Genomic DNA, 16,593 nt, shown 5'->3' with positions numbered 1-16,593 from the left:
TCCTAACTTAGGTTTATCCATGCAATTTGTATATCTCCTAGGACTAGTCCTAAGTTAGGACTCGTCCTAACTCTTTGTGAAATCGACCCCTGTTCATGTTTGTTGTGTTGTCATTTAGCCTTCGAGAAAGACCCTGCTAGGGTAGAAACGTCAGGCCATGATTAATTATTTTTTGCATTTATACCATCGGTCCATTTGGTTGGTAATTTGTTCGCAAAAGACGATTCTATTTTCTCATTCCATAGCGATCTGGTTAGGTCTCACAGGTCGACTCATGCAGCAGCAAATCATATCTTGAAGTCCTCTACGAAACTTCTTATATTTGAAGACGTAAATGATGGGATTGATCACAGAGTTTGTGTAAAAGATAATTTGAGTGGTGTTGTTCCATATCATGAGTGCATCTTTAGATTCCTTGAGTGCAACAATGAGGACATTCACGATAATATGTGGTGTCCATAGAACAAACAACGCACCCAAGACAATCATGAGCATGTTGACCACTTTCTGTCGTGCCTGTTGAAGCTCATATGCTGCAGCTTGTACATTTTGTTGTCGGAGTTGTCGTGCGTTTATCTTAAGTGTGGCTTGGATCTTGTAGTAGGCCCAACTCATAAAAGTTATGGGCGACAAGTAGACAAATAGCATCGCAAAGATTTGTCCTACGATCATCAGTGCAGGCCACAGGTGTGTGCATGCTTGTTGCGCATCTTTGCTTGCAACTTGTGTGAAAGGGGCAGGGGTTGAAAGTAGACACGCAATCATCCATGTGATGAAAATGATCACCAAGACTTTTTTGGCAGACAGAAGTCTTGGGTAATGTAGAGAATGCACTATCCCAATGTACCTTTCGTAAGTTACCACGCACAGACCAAAACTTGATGTGTAAACTAGAATTATCTGTAAAAACTGAGTTTTAATTAGACGGCAATAAATAACTCTTCCAATTTCACTGTCCGGAATCATGGTTTTGGTTGCAAAATTAAGGAATAGACAAAAGCAAGTCAGGCTGTCGATCACAGCAAGATATGCCAGCAGGTAGTTTGTCATATTGTGGAGGTTTTTGGTGCCAAGGATGACCAGCCAAGCGAGAGTGTTAAGAACCATTCCAATGATGCCTGTGGCCATTCCAATATGGCCAGTCCATTCTGCTGGGGTATGAACACTTTCTCCTGTTGTATTAGCCATTTTCTGTCCAGAAGTGATTTCTCCGAAAAAGTGAAATGTGAAAAACCTAGAGTCTCACAGTTAATTCTTTGCTTTGTGGAAGTGTCGTGGCCGAGCAGTTACGAGCACTGAATTTAAACTCTGGTGTTGTTTCTGATCAGCAAAGTGTGGGTTCGGGTCCCAGGCGTGACACTTGTGTCCGTAAGCAAGACACTTAACCATTGCTTCATCCTTTGGCTTGGACGTAAAGCCGTTGGTCCCGTGTGCTGTGTACCGGTAACGCACGCAAAAGAACCCAGTGCACTTATCAAAAAGAGAAGAGGTTCGCCCCGGTGTTCCTGGTTTGAAGAAAATACTGTATTTCTAAAGCACATTGAGTGTCACTGAGTGATGGATATGCATTCTTTATATGAAGCCACCGGTATCAATTATCAGCAAACTGATCGAAACGTCGACTTGAAACCAATGGTTCTTTTCAGAACCACCCCAACTCATTTAGAGATACATGTAGTCATTACATGGTGTTACCGCAAACCTTCCCATATTGTATTTCCACGATGCAAAGTTTCAAATCCTACATTATCGATCAATTGCAACCAAAAATGTGAACTCGTTGAGTTTATTAGATGATCTTTAGTTGCTGCATAGTAATCATTTGTTTCCTTGAGTTAAGTCTCCAATGGTGAAAAGTAAGCAGTTTGCAGTTTTTAGTACAGTGAAACGTTGACTACACAATGTTTTGGCTCGAAACCTTGCAGTTGCTCTGATAACCATTTTATGAATCTTTTGCTACAGTGCTTGACACAAAAACTCATCAAAATTGAGCCGTTTAAGCTATCAGGGCAGTAATTGAAATTGATAGCTAGGCCTACGAAAGGAACGGGCAATTAGGCGGACTTAATAGGCTTGTTCAATATGTACATTGGAGCAAGATGATAGATATTAGTTTTCAGTGTAATGGACTAGAAATTGCTTTTAGCTTGGTAAATACGTAGCTAACCCTATAAAACTGTATTTTGTCTAATTCACTGTCTGGTTGGTCATAAATTACTGACCAGGACCTTGTGACTTGATAGTTGATTAATAGGGAGGTTTCGCATGCGAATGGATGCGCATACGCATACGTTTAGCTATCCGTAACCTATTTACGTGTAGTAGCTACCCGTAACCTATTTACGTGTAGTAGCTATCTGTAACCTATTTACGTGTAGTAGCTATCCGTAACCTATTTATGTGTAGTAGCTATCCGTAACCTATTTACATGTAGTAGCTATCCGTAACCTATTTACGTGTAGTAGCTATCCGTAACCTATTTACGTGTTGTAGCTATCCGTAACCTATTTACGTGTAGTAGCTATCCGTAACCTATTTACATGTAGTAGCTATCCGTAACTTGTTTACGTGTAGTAGCTATCCGTAACCTATTTACATGTAGTAGCTATCCGTAACCTATTTACGTGTAGTAGCTATCCGTAACCTACTTACGTGTAGCAAGCAGGATATCAGTGTCGTCTGCATGTATAGCGAGTAGCCTATGACGACAGCGACAGCGACAGCGACAGCGACAGCGACAGCGACAGCGACAGCAACAGCAACAGCAACAGCAACAGTAACAGCAACAGTAATAGTAACAGTAACAGTAATACAGTAATAGCAGTAGCAGTAGCAGTAGCAGTAGCAGAGGCGGCGGCGGCGGCGGCAGTCTAGGTCTCCCAACCCAGGCTATGGTGTTGTCAGCAGCAGAGTGGGGGTTCGAATCCTGGTCATGACACTTGTGCCCTTGAGCAAGGCATTTAACTGTAATTGCTTTGTAAAAAGCCATGCTCCTAGTGGATGATACCCATGCCTTCATCGTTATGGACTGTGAAGGGGGTACCCATGTTTAACCCCCAGGAAAGTAGGCGACAATAATCCCCTGGTGGCAGTAAAATGTTTGTCCTCACCTTGAAGTGGCTGCCATGGCCTTGTGATAATACAGGGAAGGTACACGTTTGGTAATTACTCAAAACAAATACTACCTCAAAAACTGACTTAGTAAAGAGCATTGGAGAGCTGTTGATGGTATAAAACATTGTGGGAAACGACTCCCTTTGAAGTAATGTAGTATTTGAGAAAGAGGTAAATTCTCACTCAAATAATAAAAGACTTCTAGCTAGAAGTCTTTTATTCCTATCTGAAAGCACACAAATTCGTCCAACAAGGTTTTTTTTTCTTTCATCTGTTTCTCGAAACTTCGATGACTGATTGAGCCCAAATTTTCACAGGCTTGTTATTTTATGCTTATGATGGGACACACCAAGTGAGAACACTGGTCTTTGGCGATTACCAAACGTGTACAGTGCCTTTAAAAAAAAAAAAGTTTGACCTCAAGCTTTTGCTAGTACTACAGTTTGATTGGTTGTTGCTATATGTATGTGCAAAAGTTTTTTGTTTGTTTTAAGAATAAAGTAACAAACGTGTTTCCCTTTCGAAACCTTGAGTTAAAAACAAAAAAGTTTTGAATGTAAAAAGAAGTTAATGTCCTGACGTTCCAACCCCAGCAGAGTCTTTCTCCAAGGCTAAATTTTAAAATGAATTCCACATTTTTGTTTCAGACGGAGAATCAGGAAGCAGCCGAAGATGTTGAAAAATCAGTAACAGCATTTAAGAAGACTGGCCTCATACCTCAGAAGGTCTTGCAGCTAAGGTAAAACTGGTCCACAAACAGGAGAAATAGCGGTAATGTAATTATGACTGTTTTTTTTGGGGGGGGGGGGCAGTGTAACAGTTATATAGATGTTAAATCTGCGTCGGGGATAAAGAATATTCATTTTGGTTGTTACCCATGTACACCGATGTGTGTTAGCACTGTATACTTGGTACTACCCCGAGTTCTGTTAAAACAAAATCACAGGCATGTTACTCGGGTGGGATTTCGAACCCACGACCTTTGCAATTCTAGAGCAGTGTCATACCAACTAGACCACCGAGATTGCCTGATAGCTACATGTACAGTAGAGGCAGTTCGAATCCTATGTTTTAGTAGCGGGTACTGCAGCGATTTAGAGCCATTGGACCCTTTCGGTACAGAAAAAAAAAAAAAAAGTTCACAGATTTACAAATAACTTACAGGGTTTACAGAAGGTAGTGGTGAAATACTTCTCTTGAAATATTATTCCATGAAATGCTTCACTTTTTGCGAAAACAGTAAAACAATATCAATTCTCGTTAACGAGAATTACGGATTTATTTTAAACACATGTCATGACACGGCGAGTTTCAGTGTTTAGTGTTAGAGGTCAGTAAAAACTTAACTTTGGTTCAATGTTGTATTGCAGAACTTTTAGACGTCCATATTACTTGAGGCAGTTCCTACCTACACTCTTGTCTACAAGAATGGTAAATGTTCAATTACTTTGTATTAGGTCCCATAAAGGGTAATCCAAATACTTAATAAAAACACACAGTAAAAGCATTGAAAAAGTACAATTATTAAAAAACGGTTCTAGAGCTACATACATGTATATACATGTACGATTACAAGAAAAAACACAAAAGAGCAATGCAAAAAGCAAATACCTAGCGACTGGACTATACAATTTACAATAAACGTTTGAAAATTAGATAGTGATGTGTGAATTGCACAAGGGATAAAGGTGGACGGGTGTTGGTTTGTCTCCGCGTATGGCACTCTCTTATATGTATGACCAGACCTTGGGATTAGCTGGCTGGCAAGCACATCTATACAAAGAGTTCAGTTCTTAGTCCATCTTGTAAGATTTTATCAGACATAGTTATTGAGTTGAATTAGTCTCTGTAAAGTTCTGGACATTAATAACGAAACCTGAGGTGATAATACTTGCCAGTATCATGAGTGCTTTATAATAAACACATAATGCAGTACGCATGCTCAGACCTCCGCTCATATTAGCATAATGATTCATATAATGTAGGAATGTTTTACAGTCCCTTAAGGAGTTATTGAAACCGTGATTTCACTTCTTCTTTTATCCCAGCTACCGGAAGTACCAGACAGCAAGATGAATCTCATAGATGCGTTGAAAAGGTACATCAGTGTTAAGGACAGGTTGGCCTCCTCTGCAACAGTATAACACAATTTAAACGTTCTTCCTCTTGAAACGAAGCCACATATAGTTGTAACAGGGTGTTTTATTTAAAGACACTGGACATCTTTGGTTATTGTCAAAGACCAGTCTTCTCACTTGGTGTATCTCAACATGTGGATAAAATAACAAACCTGTGAAAATTTAAGCTCAATTGGTCGTCGAAGTTGCGAGATAACCATTAAAGAATAAAACACCCTTGTAACACGAAGTTGTGTGCTTTCAGATGCTTGGATTCGTGACCTCAAAATCTAATTCTGAGGTCTCGAAATCAAACTTGTTACCACTTAAAGGCAGTGGACACTATTGGTAATTACTCAAAATAATTATTAGCATAAAACCTTTCTTGGTGACGAGTAATGGGGAGAGGTTGATAGTATAAAACATTGTGAGAAACGGCTCCCTCTGAAGTGCCATAGTTTTTGAGAAAGAAGTAATTTTCCACGAATTTGATTTCGAGACCTCAGATTTAGAACTTGAGGTCTCGAATCAACCATCTAAACGCACACAACTTCGTGTGACAATGGTGTTTTTTTTCTTTCATTATTATCTTGCTAGTTCGATGACCGATTGAGCTCAAATTTTCACAGGTTTGTTATTTTATGCATATGTTGAGATACACCAACTGTGAAGGCTAGTCTTTGACAATTACCAATAGTGTCCACTGCCTTTAAGGTTTTATGCTAATAATTATTTTGAGTAATTATCAATAGTGTTCATTGCCTTTACATGCTAAACTTATTACGTAACTTAACCATGGAGTTCTGTTAACCTCCATTGAACAGCCAGGTGCACTTTAATCACCGTGACCAGTGAGCCGTTTGACTAAACATAAATGTGTACCGGGATGCGTACGTCATCACATAAGTCTTTGCTTTATGTCTGAACAAATTATACTTTAGTGAAACGACAAGTATTGTGTTAACCTCCTTGGTTCAGTACGCTATATAAGAATCTGTCATTATTACAATTGTTAATGAAACTTCTAGAAAACGGTAAGCTAAGTCCATTAAACAGCTTTAGAACATTTAAAATTTCAAAGTAAAAAATTATCTCCAGTGTTTTTTGTTTTTTTTTAGCGCTGAAAAAATTCCTTTGCCTATGTACCAGAGGTACACAGCTGCTTGCAAGCAGGAACTCAATATGCTTCTTGAAGGTGAGTAAACCACCAGGGCCCGATTTCATAGAGCTGCTTAAGCAGAAAATACTGCTTAACAAATTATTGCTAAGCACAAATGAGCAGGATACCAGTCACAAAGTGTACTTGTGAAACGGTAGTTTGGCTGGTAACCTTATTCTGGTAAGCATAATTTTGTTATGCTTATAGCTTGTTGTGCTTATAAGCAGCTCTATGAAATTTGGTACAGGGATTGGTGTCTTTCTTGACCAATCTTGACTGAATGCCCCCCCCCCCCCTCTCCCCAATAAATGTTCTCCATTCTTGGTTAATTTATACAAATATCCCAAGGTATTTAGACTTTTATCATTTCTTCAGATATAAAGAAAACATGCTCTTTGGTTTTATTCTCCAGAATATTGTTCTAAAAGGCAGGGTCGTAACGACCTGATAATTTCCCTCCACCCCTGCCCCATCACCTTGTCTCCCTGCTACCCCATGTTTTTTCTGTGTGCTTTGTGTGAATTCGGCCCCAGTCTTTACTCCATCTGAGTTTGTGATGTGAACTTGTTCAATATCTAGGTGTGTCAATTGAGGATATGGAGGATATGACCTTCGACCCCATGGATCGTCTGACAGAATGTTTGGACACGTTACCACAGCAACTTACAGCAGTAGACGTATCGGAAGCCAGTTATTATGCAGGTAGATTACAAAAAAATAAAAAATTGTGCAAGTTGCCAGACACGCAAGGCCTGATGGCCACTTCAAGGTGTGGGCTACAATCATTTATTTTTCCAGGGGCCATTGCCACACCTACTCCTGGGGCTGAAACAGGGTTACCCCCTTCACAGTCCATTTGGATGTAGGCTTGGGTATCATCCATCAGCAGCCTGGCTGGTTGAGCAGAAAGCACTACCTCCCCAACTTTGTTGAAGCAATGGTTACAATAAGTGTCTTGCTTAAGGACAGAAGTGTCATAAAGTGACTCGAACCCACACTCTGCTGATCAAACATCAGAGCTTGACCGAAAATCTAGCAATACAGTTCTCTAAAGACCAAAATCTATCTGGCAAGTAGACACACACATGGTGTTGTTGCAAACCAAATATATATTGATACCTAACCATGCAATGCCTCAAATCATATATACATTAGAACTGTGCATTATAGACGATGTGACCTCTGACGTCACACGAAAACCATAGCATGATTCGCGCGCATACCGCCGGGCAAAACCGTAACTCAGTGCCCGGCGAAACATGACGTATATAGTGTATTGTCAACAGAGGGCAGTTTGAATGTAAACAAAGGTCACATCGTCTATAGTTACTCCATTTACAATACACAACAAGTTGACATTTTCCTCTCTTTGTTCTATTGCAGAAACAGCAGAGAAACTTTCCCTAATACCAGGAAAGGTTAGCGCCGTATTGGAGGACCTAGCACCTAGAGACAGTCAGAATCCTAGCGTGGACTTCATTGTGATAGACATCCTTGAAATGAACTCCATAATGCCGATTCTAATGAAGGTATGGCCAAATCGGAACTGCCCGCTACGCTTTTAAGCAGAGATGTGATTTCTCTGTTTTAAACCAGAATTTTTTTTTTTACCCTTCCCCCACCCGAAATAACAATATTTTAAATTGCAGTGTGCAAGTTCAAATTCATAAACAAAACATATAGAATGCCCCAGATTGGTATAGTAGTGTGTTTAAAACCAAGGATCAATGTACAAATGTACGTGTAAGCAGGCTTCATGCTCGCAAGCTTTCGCACATCCCTATTTAAGGTATGGGGGTGTCGTGGCCAAGCGGATAAGAGCACCGACCTCAAGCTCTGGTGTTTCTGTTCAGCAGAGTGTGGGTTTGAGTCCCGGTCATGAAACTTGTGTCCGAGCAAGACACTTAACTGTAATTGCTTCTCTTCACCTAGCTTCATAGAGGTAAATGGGTACCTGTGAGGGCAGAGATTGATTTAGCTTAGGAGCGCATTTGTTGCACAGGCTGTATACTCCCCAAAGTGCTGTGATGGCTTAAGTAATGAATTAAATGGCCCAGTTACCAGGGGTAATGATACGTTGGAGCACTTTGAGAAGCCCTCGCGGGTGTTATTGATATTAGAGATATTGGAATTGGCGGTTATACTTTATGCGCAAGCCCCCCATGTGCATAAGTGATCGAGTCGCCCCTTATGTGCTGTTTTTTGTTGCAGCTTATTCCTTCTCGTAAGAATGCTGCATTTGATGGTGGTCTTTTTCCTTTTCTTTAATAGGTCACAGATCTGCTACTCGGCTGTTACTGCAAAACGTACACACTGCTGGTCTCATCTCAACGTCCCTGTACCGCACTGACTGAACAATTCAGCTCCTTGCTGGCAACCCAGGGGAGCCTCCATCACCCCTTGTATCACCGGTTGTTCACCCTCATTTGTCACCAGGTGCGTTGACAATTAATTAATCCAAAAGTAACCAAAAGGTTGACACCATTCAAGAAAATATAAATTAACAATAAACACTGCTTCCCAGGTTGTATTAGTTATTCGGGTGTGATCCCTGGCTACCCGGCAGTTAATGGTTGTATGGCTTCTGACTGGCATGTTAATACGGAGGTCGTTGGTTCGAATCCCACTCTAGTCAATTTTTCTTTGTTCATCCCCAAAAATCATTTAATAATAAACGGGTAAAAGCATGCATCGAATGCACACACACAAAAGCATAGTTAAAGGCACTGGACACTATTGGTAATTGTCAAAGACCAGTCTTCTCACTTGGTGTATCTCAACATACATGTATGCATAAAATAGCAAACCTGTGAAAATTTGAACTCAATTGGTCGTCGAAATTCCCGAGAGAATAATGGAAGTAAAAGCACCCTTGTTGCACAAGTTGTGTGCTTTCAAGTGAGAAGACTGGTCTTTGACAGTTACCAATAGTGTCCATTGTCTTTAAGAGAATGGAGATTATCAACACATTCTGTATTAAACGGAGGAGAGATGTTTGTAATTCTCAAACTGTTCAAATGATGTTTCCGTCTTAGGGAGATAGTTTATCCGGGGGCCACGTCAGAAGTCTCTCCAGTCTCCTGGTACATATGAGTGCCCTGGGCAAGAGGTTACCCCATGTCAAGCTTCAGACTCAACATGGCAAGCTTAAGGAGGGAGAGGAACCAGACCATTTCACCCTGCTCAACCTCATTACCAGAGAATTGCAGCACCGCAGTGGTCCTGCAATGGAGTTAACTTTGAGGTAATAACTGTGAAAAGTAAAAAAAAAATTTAAAAAAATCAGTCAAATAAAATTTTCCAAATACCGATTATTCTTCCAGTTCAAACACAACCGCTCTGAATTGTTGGCGCATCGCAAAAACGACACCTTCTTTTGAAATGAAAGTTACTGTATGTGTGTATCCACATTTAAATTGGATTAAAACTTTGCCTTTAATGGGTGTCATTGGCTTGCTGTGTTTCTACGCATGTTAACATGGTGTAGCCGCTATTTTGATACAACCAATATTCTCTAATATACATCTCACTTTGGCTGATTGCATCGGCACCAAGTTAAGTTTCGTACAATTTATAAAATTCTTTTGTTAATTTTCAAAGCTTGTCAATCGCCTGCTTATTTATCTGAACTTGTTCACCATGCATTATACCCCTACTCGGACTTTACGATAATTACAACAGTCTTTGCTTATCATGACTACAAGAGCTTCTTTCGTTTTTAAGGTCAAAGATCATTTTCTTACGCTGCTCCATTTCTGTGGAATAGTCTTCCTGTGCATATGCACCCGGGGCTAGTTCTTTACACTGTTTTAAGTCTCTATTAAAACCTCATTTGTTTGAAGCTGCTTATTTGTAATCTGCTTATTTGTAATTTGTGTCTTTCACTCAATTGTATATTTCATTGTTCTCGTTAAGCGCTTAAATGCTTTTGTACATGTATTTGGCACTTTACAAATGGCTTTTATTACAACTATTATTATTTTTATTATCCTATTTCTCTAGGTTCTGTACAGCGGTTTTGGAGAGCTTTCCCGGTGACCTCAAAGCAAAAAGAGATGACATTGTCCCCTTATCTCTGAAGCAAAAGGTAATTTCTCTTAAAATGCACTAGTTTTAAAGACACTGGACACTATTGGTTATTGTCAAAGACCAGTCTCCTCACTTGGTGTATCTCAACATATGCATAAAATAACAAACCTGTAAAAATTTGAGATCAATTGGTCGTCGAAGTTGCGAGATAACAATGAAAGAAAAAACACCCTTGTCACACGAAGTTGTGTGCCTTTAGATGGTTGATTTCGAGACCTCAAATTCTAAATTTGAGGTCTCGCAATCAAATTCGTGGGAAATTACCTGTTTCTTAAAAACAATGTCATTTCAGAGGGAGCCATTTCTCACAATGTTTTATACCATCAACCTCTTCCCATTACTCGTCACCAAGTAAGGTTTTATGCTAATGATTATTTTGAGTAAATACCAATAGTGTCCACTGCCTTTAAAAGATTTGTGAGAATATGTCTACAACTTTCACTTGGAGTTTGAAGACTGATGATGTCAAATTTAATTAATCGCGATTATATTGAATATCGCGATATATTGTCATCGATATATCGTGAATAAAATAAATCGGTATCGCCCAAGCTTAAATGTAGCCCCCGAGAAAAGGCTCTGCTGTTGCCAAAATGTCTAGATTATTTTTTTATTTAGACTAGTTCAGTTTGGTTGGTTTGGTAAGCAATTTGTCACATTCTATACATTTTCCTTTTCTGTTTCTCGGGGCAGTTTTGTTACTTGCAGCCTCGGCTTCATCCTGAAACTCGGACTGAGTTTATCTCGGCGTTAGGGTCTCAAAGAGGCAGCTTGCCTACAAACATGGCTGAAAATGCCGGGACGTCTTCCTCAAAGTCGGAGAGCTGGAGTTCATTTGGCTTCAAAGATTGTGTGCCAAGAAAACAGCAGGTTCGTACGGGTTCCAACATCATAGAGCCGCTTAAAGGGTCTGGGTACTTGTTGTCCGACACCAGACACAAAGTCCTCAGATTTACATTAAACTTACACAGTTTGAAGATAATGATGGTCAAAAGCTTCCCTTAAAATATTTTCGTCTCTGGAGACGAACAGGTATTTTAGTATGTACATGGTATTTATCAGTACTGGTATTTTACCGGACCCTTCTGAAAACATTACTCTGTGATTGTTCTTTTTTTCTCTCAAAAAAATTATATTACATACATCTTCATTCACAGTGAGTAAAGATTCATGTTATGGCCAAAAAATTGATCTACAAAAGGTATCAAAACCCTTTAAACTTAATTTATCACTGATCTGTTAGTGGTGAATGTCTTAATTGATCAAATCTCTGATTTCTTGCAGCTTGACTTGGACGAGTGGCTTAAGGTAGAGCTGAGAGTTCATTCCTGTCAAGATTGTCTCACTGAATCTCAACGGTAAGCCAGTCACTTAAGTAGAAATAAGTAACAATAACTGGTTCTTATGTAGTGCACACATCCTAGTAGCTAAATCAAGGCATACGTTTAGACCGTTCCTCCAACTTTCTCACCTCCCTGGGGAGTATAGACCTTTCTTTTGTTGATAAACAAACCGCCTTGGTTGGCATGGTCGGCAGAGTGTTAGTAAAACACTAAATCGTAAAAACAGATATTTTAACAAAGGTTAACATTTTCTGCAAACTTTCAAACAAATAAAATACATCTCATATATAGTTGTTTTGTTTTAAAATAAAATCAACAAATTTGGTTACATTGTAACCAAAAATAGTGATATTTTCATGATTTGCACTTATGGCTTTCCATAGTTTTCCAATCTGGGTTGGCAAAAACTCGGGCTGTGACGTCGCAAAAGAAAGGTCTATAGACCTTTATCACGCTGTCACCATGTTGGTCATGTTTCCTGTTTCCAATAACAGTAATGAATGCTAACATGCTAACATGGCACCAGACTATTATTTTGTCCAGCCTCAGTTTGGTTACAATGAGTTGGAATGGAGTAAAATCAAGATGGCCACACCGTGATGAAGGTCTATACAATCCGAGGCCGCTTAAATTAGCGCTATAGTGAATTAATTCTTGCACAAGTTGTGTGCCTAATAAAAGGCTTCAGCTGAAGTCTTTTATTATTTAAATGTGAGAAATAACCTCTTTCTCAAAAACTACGTTATTTCAGAGGGAGTCGTTTCTCACAATGTGTTATACTATCAACAGCTCTCCATTGCTCGTTACCAAGTAAGTTTTTTATGCTAACATTTTTTTGTTTTGAGTAATTACCAATAGTGTCCAGCCATCGATTTCACAAAACTCTTCCTAACTTAGGATTAATCTGATGACTTAGGACGAGTCCCAACCCTGCACTGTAGCATGCAGACCTTAAAGGCAGTGGACACTATTGGTAATTGTCAAAGACTAGCCTTCACAGATGGTGTATCTCAACATATGCATAAAATAACAAACCTGTGAAAATTTGAGCTCAATCGGTCATCAAAGTTGCGAGATAATAATGAAAGAAGAAAACACCCTTGTCACGTGAAGTTGTGTGCGTTTAGATGGTTGATTTCGAGACCTCAAGTTCTAAACTTGAGGTCTCGAAATCAAATTCGTAGAAAATTACTTCTTTCTCCAAAACTATGGCACTTCAGAGGGAGCTGTTTCTCACAATGTTTTATACCACCAACCTCTCCCCATTACTTGTCACCAAGAAAGGTTTTATGCTAATAATTATTTTGAGTAACTACCAATAGTGTCCACTGCCTTTAAGATTAATCCTAAGTTAGGATGAGTTACTTGTCCTAACTCAAGATAAGACGAGTCCTAACTCTTTGTGACATCGACGGCAGTGCCTTTAATCTAAATTTCAATCTGCAATAGGAAGAATTACCATCACTGGGTGTTGTACCACTGCCATCTCCCTCAACTCATACAGTCCTCCGAAGGCCAGAATCCCTCGAGTGCTTATAGAACGGCCTGCGCAAAGATCCTGAATGCTGTACTAGACAACCACAGCGAGCCGTCCGGTAGGAGTGTACAACTGTGCCCTCATGGGGTCAGACATGGCCAGCCGGGGGGAGAGTCAGGAAGAATGGGTTGTGGACTGGGCAGGGATCTTATACAAATCTTACAGGTATTTTGCAAAGTTATCAATGTTGGTACATTATTTTTATGTAAATTTGTTGTCCTCAGCTGTAGCGTCATTTTGTTTGCCTGATATCAAATTTGAATTCCACAGGGCCCTTTCCACGCCACGCCGTAATGGCTTCGCGCTCGCACTGACTCCTAACTCCGCTACTCAAACATGCTTGACCAATGTATTTCAACTTCCTACGGGCCTTAACATAATATATGACCATGATATGTCTGGCTTTCATTCAACTAATTTGTAACAAATCGTATCCATTTCATTATGCTGTTTTCTTGCTCATAGGAACTTCTTTTAGTCTGGTCCACAACCCTCCAGGAGGGGACAGCTCCACCAAGCGAGGATGAAGGTTGTTCGTGGCTACTCAGAGAGTGGGAAACCAGACTAGAGAAGCTGAGTGGTCAGGGGACTGGGCTAGCGATGGCTTTGGAAGTTTCTAACCAAATGATGTAAGCCTATCTGTTTTTTACTGTTTTTCTTAAGACATTTTAAGCTGAACAAACGTTGTACAGGGATGAGATTGTTCAGACTTTTAGCTGAATTCAGACTTTTTATGTAAGCCTGGTGAAGAAAATCAGACAATATTTGTTTCCACAAATAAAGAAATCCTGCTCATTTATCTACCTCTCTGGTGCTTTGGATGCTGTTTCCAAAAGCTCCTTGGAATCTATAACCCCAGGGTTTACCAAAGGGAAGAAATGCCATCATTTCAACATACCTTTGAATTTGTATCCAAGTTTCAGACTTTTTCGTTAGTAATGACTCTCACCCCTGGTTGTAATCAGCTACTGTATGACACCTTCTGGACCCAATTTCATGGCTCTGCTTACCGCTGAATTATGCGCTTACGATCACCATTCTCCGCTTACTTAGAAGACTAAACTCCTCTGAAGAAAAATCAATTTCTTAAATTTTTTTCTAAGTAAATTTTTAATAATAAATCTCGGTCAACTTGTTTTTTGACTCACCCTGTTAGTACCAATGTTTGGTCTTGGATGTTTTTTTAACCTACAGGGTGATGCAGAGTCTGCAGCCACATCTTCTCTTCGTGGACTGTCTCTGGCAGATTCCATCCCGGTCAGCGGTCAAACATCTAACCTCCTACATCAACACACATCTGGTATTATCGATATGGCTTTTTGTCTCCTTCACTACTTATCTATTTACTTTAGTGGTCTTCAGTTAGCCTGCTACTTTAGGTTTTTGTATATTGTCGTCGGCATTTTGTAGTGTCAATGTTCATCTGGTCTGTCTTGTTCTTGTTTCGTGATTCGCTGTTTGTTTGTTTGTTTGTTTGTTTGTTTGTTTGTTTGTTTGTTTGTTTGTTTGTTTGTTTGTTTGTTTGTTTGTCTGTATAAAGGCTGTTGTCTACAAGCCTCGCCTTACTCTAACAGCCTCATGCTCTTGCTCCTCTCTTGTACATAGTTAATTCCTAGTTATTTATTTATTATTTGCTTTAACAATATATTAATTGTCTATATACTGTTTGATTTTGTTACCTTTCTATGTATATGTACTGATAAATTCTCATGTTGAACTATTTTCCAAAAAGAGTATAATAATAATAATAATAATAATAATAATAATAATAATAATAATAATAATAATAATAATAATAATAATAATAATAAGACATTTATGTAGCGCTCTTACACGAGGTACCACAGCGCTTTACTAGAAACTATACAATAAGCAAACACATAATGGCACTGATAATGGGAAACAGTCGAAGCAATCAGTCATTGAACAGTCAAGTTTTGAGATGTTTGTTGAAAACTGCGAGTGACTCCGCGGAACGAATTTGATGAGGGAGACGGTTCCAAAGGCGCGGAGCATGTGTGTAAGAAGCACGGTCCCCAGCAGCGGAATGCACCTTTGGAACTGCCAAGAGTGTATTGTCTGAACCGGAGCGTAGGCCAGGTCTTCCAGGTTGGTAAATCTTGATGAGACTGGTGAGATATGTTGGAGCGGAATAAAATAAACGTCATATTGAATTAAGTACAGGGGGGGAAAATAACAATTTCTTATTCATTATATTTTTTGCAGAAGGAACATGTACAAGATGGCTTCTGCTCTTTCCCATTCGAGGTGGTTACAGTTATTTTTCAGGTATGACATTGTTCACCGTAATTTTGACTGCATGAGTGTGTTTTTGGAACAAGTTTACATGGTGTTGCTGCAAACCTTTCTATATCGTATTATTGTGCTAAACAATTTGATGTGCTTAAGCAACTCTATGAAATTGGGCCCCTGGCTGTTTGTTAACAACTGCTGTTTCATGTATGAATCTTTTTTCAGGGTGCAATGCAGCTTTACACACAAGCCCAACGCAGTGGTGCATCCGCTGGTAGGGTCGACGAAGTGGTGTCTGCAATAGAGGACTTACTTGTCGAGTGCCCGCTGTTTACTGTCTCTTTTCTCGTAAGTAAAATTTGTATCTTTGTTTGCTGTATGTTACTGCACAAATGTGTGTGCTTTCATATGCCTAAAAAGGCTTCAGGTCTGTGGTCTTTTAGTATTTGAGTGAGAAATTACCTCTTTCTCAAAAACTGCATTACTTAAGAGGGAGCTGTTTCTTACAATGTTTTATACTATCAACAGCTCTCCATTGCTCTTTACTAAGTCATTTTATGATAACAATTATGTAGAGTAATTACCAATAGTGTCCAATGCCTTTTATAGAACTTTCCATAATGTTTTTTTTTGACAGAGTCATTGGGATGTACTGGGTCATCAAACGAACCCATTCTCGATTCTGAATCAGCTGAACACAATCATCCATAAAGTATGGGGTGATGAGACACAGACGAGCTGTCCCCAAGCTGATGATGGCGCTCTACATCAGGGTAGGTTTCAGTAGAATACATGTAATACTACAGCTTTTATTTGGTTTGCGGTAACACCATGTGTGTATCTACTTGCCAGGTAGATTTTGTTCTTAGAGAACTGTCTTTCTTTATTCTACTACCGCTGAGTAGATTTATCAGATGTTCGGGAAACTTCTCAGTTCTGAAAAGAACCGTCCCGCTTTTAAACTACTACCAGGGCGGAACG

The 16,593-nt window shown here is 39.5% G+C and overlaps 1 protein-coding gene across 3 annotated transcripts in view; it reads left to right on the top strand.

Annotated features, from left to right (window-relative positions):
* Positions 1-16,593, top strand: part of LOC117296710 (Fanconi anemia group A protein homolog) — a 41,584-nt gene that overhangs the window by 19,807 nt on the left and 5,184 nt on the right. For all 3 annotated transcript variants that reach the window (XM_033779751.1, XM_033779752.1, XM_033779748.1), the window contains exons 15-31: positions 3,762-3,853; positions 4,485-4,545; positions 5,163-5,212; positions 6,350-6,426; positions 6,970-7,092; positions 7,774-7,919; positions 8,662-8,826; positions 9,426-9,634; positions 10,393-10,477; positions 11,173-11,349; positions 11,764-11,837; positions 13,272-13,524; positions 13,825-13,988; positions 14,554-14,659; positions 15,586-15,648; positions 15,838-15,960; positions 16,250-16,385. In XM_033779751.1, coding sequence (XP_033635642.1) covers positions 3,762-3,853; positions 4,485-4,545; positions 5,163-5,212; positions 6,350-6,426; positions 6,970-7,092; positions 7,774-7,919; positions 8,662-8,826; positions 9,426-9,634; positions 10,393-10,477; positions 11,173-11,349; positions 11,764-11,837; positions 13,272-13,524; positions 13,825-13,988; positions 14,554-14,659; positions 15,586-15,648; positions 15,838-15,960; positions 16,250-16,385 — 2,104 coding nt within the window. The remainder of the gene's footprint in view (positions 1-3,761; positions 3,854-4,484; positions 4,546-5,162; positions 5,213-6,349; positions 6,427-6,969; positions 7,093-7,773; positions 7,920-8,661; positions 8,827-9,425; positions 9,635-10,392; positions 10,478-11,172; positions 11,350-11,763; positions 11,838-13,271; positions 13,525-13,824; positions 13,989-14,553; positions 14,660-15,585; positions 15,649-15,837; positions 15,961-16,249; positions 16,386-16,593) is intronic.

This window comes from Asterias rubens, chromosome 11, assembly GCF_902459465.1.
Source record: "Asterias rubens chromosome 11, eAstRub1.3, whole genome shotgun sequence".
NCBI lineage: Eukaryota > Metazoa > Echinodermata > Asteroidea > Forcipulatida > Asteriidae > Asterias > Asterias rubens.
This window is presented reverse-complemented; position numbering and strand designations above follow the sequence as displayed.